Source organism: Teleopsis dalmanni, unplaced genomic scaffold, assembly GCF_002237135.1.
Source record: "Teleopsis dalmanni isolate 2A unplaced genomic scaffold, ASM223713v2 unscaffolded_contig_1232, whole genome shotgun sequence".
NCBI classification, from domain to species: Eukaryota; Metazoa; Arthropoda; class Insecta; order Diptera; family Diopsidae; genus Teleopsis; species Teleopsis dalmanni.
Window position 1 is genome coordinate 874 of NW_024032614.1, and position 4,899 is coordinate 5,772.

Sequence of the window (4,899 nt, forward strand, 5' to 3'; positions counted from 1 at the left end):
GCGAAACTTACGAAAATTTGTTCACATTTTGAACTATTGAATGAAGTGTTTGGACGCATGTCTAATTTTCAGCCGCTTGTGATATGTACGGAGACATTGCCACAGCCACCAGCTAAGCGACGAAGTTTATTTTATTGAATCGTCTGCAGACAACACATCATCCAGCTCTGCACCGAAAGTCGTGCGTTCTGCTGTGCAAAGCCCCATTACCCCCCACTGCAAAGCTAGCTGAAGTACAAAGGGAAAAAATCGTATTCGAGGAAAAAAAAATTGGATTTTGAGAAAATGAAACATGAGACATATAGCAAAATTGAGGAGCGAAAAATTGCTATTGAAGAAAAAAAAATTGAAACGGAAGATAAGTGGAGGGATAGGGACATGGCATCAAAACGGTTGGAGCTTGAAATAAAGGAAAGAATTGCAAAATATGAAATCGATAAAAAATATAACAAATAACAATAATAAATTAGAATTAGTTATATTTTTATTATACTAATTATTTTTATATTATGTTATTATTACATATATTAATATATATATACGTTTTTATACATTATTCTTGTCTTGAAATAAACCTAGTGGAAAAAAGTAATGTCGCAATTGACTTCTTAATTATATATTAAATATATATACATATATGTATGTTTTATATATTTGTATTCGTAAATTATTGATTGCCGAACATTAAATTATACAAAAATTTGCGCTTCGAAGCTCCATCATTCATTCTGCATAAGCTCATCAGATTCTTCGTCATTGTCATATAGGTAATCCACGTGTTCCGTATCATCACATGAAGGTCGCAAAATGTTGTGCAATATGCAACAAACAAGGAACCAATTTGAACAAAAATTATGACTGGTATCATTCTGAATACGGATTCTTAACTCCCTTAAGACTACCGAAGCGTTCCTTCAAAACTCCAAAACAATGTTCAATCCTTACACGAAATCTGCTATGGCGTAAGTTAAAAGTTTTACGTTTGGAGTAGTCAAGCTGTTGGGAGTTTGACCGAAACGGAGTTATAAGAGTTTTAAGTAATGGATAAGCAGAATCGCCTGCTAACCATTGTTCTGAAGAAAATAAAGAATTTTCTTGAATGCAGAGAGCGCTTGTACGAAACATGCGAGCATCATGTGCACTTCCAAAGTGACCAACTGCGACATGTCGGATCTTCAGCTAATAGTCACATACGACTTGTGCTTTTATTGAATACACTCTATTTTTGGAAAAATAGGATGTATGGTTAACCACTGGTGCTTCGACAAGTTTTATTTCAATATTGTCAATATATCCTTTGCAATGTGGAAGCTCATGATAGGTTTTCTCTTGTCGTTTAGCTACATCTGGACACGTTATAAATTTGGTTTGCAGTTCCAATATGGAGCGAAAGACTCTTCGGGTTATCTTATAAATTGTTTCCTCATCTCCAACAGCAAATGATGTAGCGACTTTACGAATAGCCGCATTTTCGCCTGATGAACGCAAACGATATAAAACAATAGCAAGTTGAAGATCGAGCGGGAATTGTTGAATTGAATGTGAATTAGTGAACTCCGCGCTAGTGTTTATTAGTGAGAGTATTAAGGTACGTATGTTGGATACACTTCTTCGCGTTGCGCCACTTGTTCTGGTACTTACTCTTCTGGTGTTGTTTTCGTTGCTTGAAGCATTCACTCGTATTTATGAAAAAATTGGTGGAAGGTCGCTTCATCTATGGTGTCGTTTAGGTTTGTGTTGATTTTAAAGTATAATCAAAAGATTTGGTTCGCTTGGCATTGAAGCCTGCAGGATCGCCATATAATGTAAAACGTAATGTAAGTTTTTGTTTGATGAGAATAGTTTTTCCCTGCCTAGTCGAGCATGCATCCATGTCCTACTAATGCAGTCAAGAACAAGTTATGAAGCGGCTTGTAACCGCTGGTACCTAGGCCAGTGTTACGTGACCAGAAGGGTGCGAGAATAAGTCAACAACGCATAAGTTTGCCGTCATAAGTATATTCTTCTTTAATGAACAATTATTTAGGTATTTATACAATTTTCTTGTTCGTAGCGGTCCCATGACCCCATTCATTCCAGACAAAACCTGGAAAAGAATAAAGGCAGCCAATCAAAGTGATTGCTGACCTTGTAGAATGCATTGCAATGTGAATGTATTGCCACATGTGTTCAGCAATCATCAAATATTGGAACAGCGTGTGGCAATAGTTTCGTTGGTAATGCGAAACTCTTTTGTGTAAGTCGCTTTGCTTATGCTTCTAGTGTTGTATGCATGAAATGTGACTAATTCATAAATTTGCTTATTGTTATTTATGAGTGCTGATAAGTGGCTTAGAGGTAGGTCCACTACAATCCGACGAAAACGGCCTTCATCAAATTCTTGAAGAATGGTAGATCTCCATTGAATAGATTTTCATTTAATTGCTCCATTGTTGTAAATTGGGAAACAATGGGAGTTAATATTGAAATAAATTAATGTCGATATATTAATGTATTATTAATGTGTTAATTTTGTTTATTATATTAGTTGGTTAATATTGTATTATTTTATTATATTAATTATTATATTAATGATGAATATAATATATTAATTATAAAATATTATTGTATTAATTAATATGAATATATTAATTTATAATGTAATCCGCCCCTGGAGTTGGTAGTAACGGTTGTATGGCGTGACATTTGCATGCCAATTGAATTGTTGCTAGTTGTTTACACCAAATTTGGGATCGGTAAAGATTCTAAATTTGGTGAAAACAGGCATGTGGTTTTGATTGAGAGAGCAAATAGTTCAGTTGTCTTTTGATATCAGCACGAGTATGGGCTATGGTTTTGAATTTTGTTAAAGAAGAAATTATTAAAATTAAACTTGTGAAATCAATAAGTTAAAAAGACAATTAAGATTTTGAAGGAATAGCTATTGTAAAATATGTAGTGAAATAATTTATATAAGTTAATGTCGAAGAATAATTAATTTAACTACTTAAACAAATAAGTTAAAGACAATTAAGATTTTGAAGAAATAACTATTGTAAAATAAGTAGTGAAATAATTTATATAATAAGTTAATGTCGAAGAATAATTAATTTAACTACTTAAACAAATAAGTTAAAGACAGTTAAGATTTTGAAGAAATAACTATTGTAAAATATGTAGTGAAATAATTTATATAATAAATTAAGGTCAAGGAATAAATAATTTAAACTACTTAAACAAATAAGTTAAAAGACAATTAAGATTTTGAAGAAATAACTATTGGAAAATGTGTAATAGAATAAAGTAAATAAAATCTAATATGTGAAACTACATGAATGTCAATTAGAATTTTATTTAAAATAAAATAAGTAAATAAGGAGAAATTTGATTGAAATAAGTCGTTGCAAGACACAACAAAATTGGCGCAGCCGGTACACGTTTTTGTGCTAAAAAGTGACAAAACGTACAACGTGGGACTCAATTTGGTATAAACTGTTCGGTACACGTTTTTGTGCTAAAAAGTGACAAAACGTACAACTGTTGTGTATAGCGCAACAATGTAAATGTAAACAAAAACAAATAATAAATTATGTCATGTATTTTTGAAAGTGCTTATGCACAAATTATTTTATATTAACTAATGTAATGCGATCGCACACGGAAGAACCACCGCAATGCAAGTAGAATATTTGGTCATAGCAAGTATGCAATTGCTATTTGACACTTTTCTTTTCTGTGCTACTATTCTGCACTTGTCGATATGACACACTTGAATGTGTCACAATATTTTCTAAGCATTGACGTGGGTCAACCTTTTTAGTGCCGCCGCAATTAAAATTATCAGGAAAATATTTGTAAATCATTGTAAAACATTTTTGTATAAATAGATTGGAAAATTGTAATAAAATTCAGATTTTAAACTGAGCTCTAGCAGCTTACATTAAATCTCGCTTTTAAAATTATTTTTGTCTCTGCATTCTTGGATGCCTAATAATGTGCAGATTTCTTCCTACTAATTAAAAAGAAGAAAAATTATAAACTTGAAATAAATCTGATAAATATATTATATATATATATATATAAAAATAATTAAATTTGTATATGAAAACAAATTTTAATTATTACATGGCGATCCTGACCACTCGAATCTAATCGAAGTCAAAGCCTAAAATATCAAAGGGAAGATTAGGAGTTAAATTCTCAACATTTAATTTTGCAATTTAAATTTTCTTAAATAAATCAATTTTGTATGTCTCTACGTGAAGAATCCAGAAATATCTCCCAAATCTGGGAAACATTCCTAAATATATTCGATGACATTGAGGAATACATCCCTCAAAGGATAGACGGTTTACCTGTTGAGGCTCCGAAGTATGTTCCAGTAGACAAAGCAGCCGGACCTAAACCATTGACAATCGAACAGTATAAAGCGAGGCAGCAGAAGCCACGAGTAACTCCAGTACCAAAGACACCAACTAAACCAAAAAGAAAAAAGAGTGGAAAACAGTACAATAAACGAAAACAAATAGCAGTCCTTTATAGAGAATTGAATCTTGCCACATCTTCAGAAGACCAGCTGTTAATAAAGAGAAAAATAAGAGAAACAAGGAATGGGCAGCCAACCCACGAGGGAAGAGGTGATAACCAACACCAACAACAACAATAGCAACAACGGCAGCGAAGTAGCTGATACAAAAACAATATTGTATTTCATTTGTATTCTCTTATTATTTTTAGTATTATCAAAAATAAACAACCATTATAAGAAATATGTTAAAAGACATGTTATCTTAAACAACAATATGGTTTAAATATACAAAATTTTTTTTTTAAAATATATATGTTTAAAAAATTAAAAATATGAATGACTTTAATTGTTTTGTTTGTGGTAAAAGTTACCAAACAAGTAGTAGATTAAAC

The 4,899-nt window shown here is 31.7% G+C and overlaps 1 protein-coding gene across 1 annotated transcript; it reads right to left on the reverse strand.

Moving 5' to 3' along the window:
* Positions 1 to 980: 980 nt before the first annotated feature.
* On the reverse strand, positions 981 to 1,673 carry LOC119663983 (the record flags this gene model as incomplete). The annotated part of the gene is made up of 3 exons (XM_038073568.1): positions 1,642 to 1,673; positions 1,252 to 1,561; positions 981 to 1,179 (listed from the first exon to the last, which is right to left on the reverse strand). Coding segments are annotated over exons 1-3 (541 nt in total), but the record flags the coding sequence as incomplete, so codon positions are not given.
* Between the last annotated feature and the right edge of the window lie 3,226 nt (positions 1,674 to 4,899).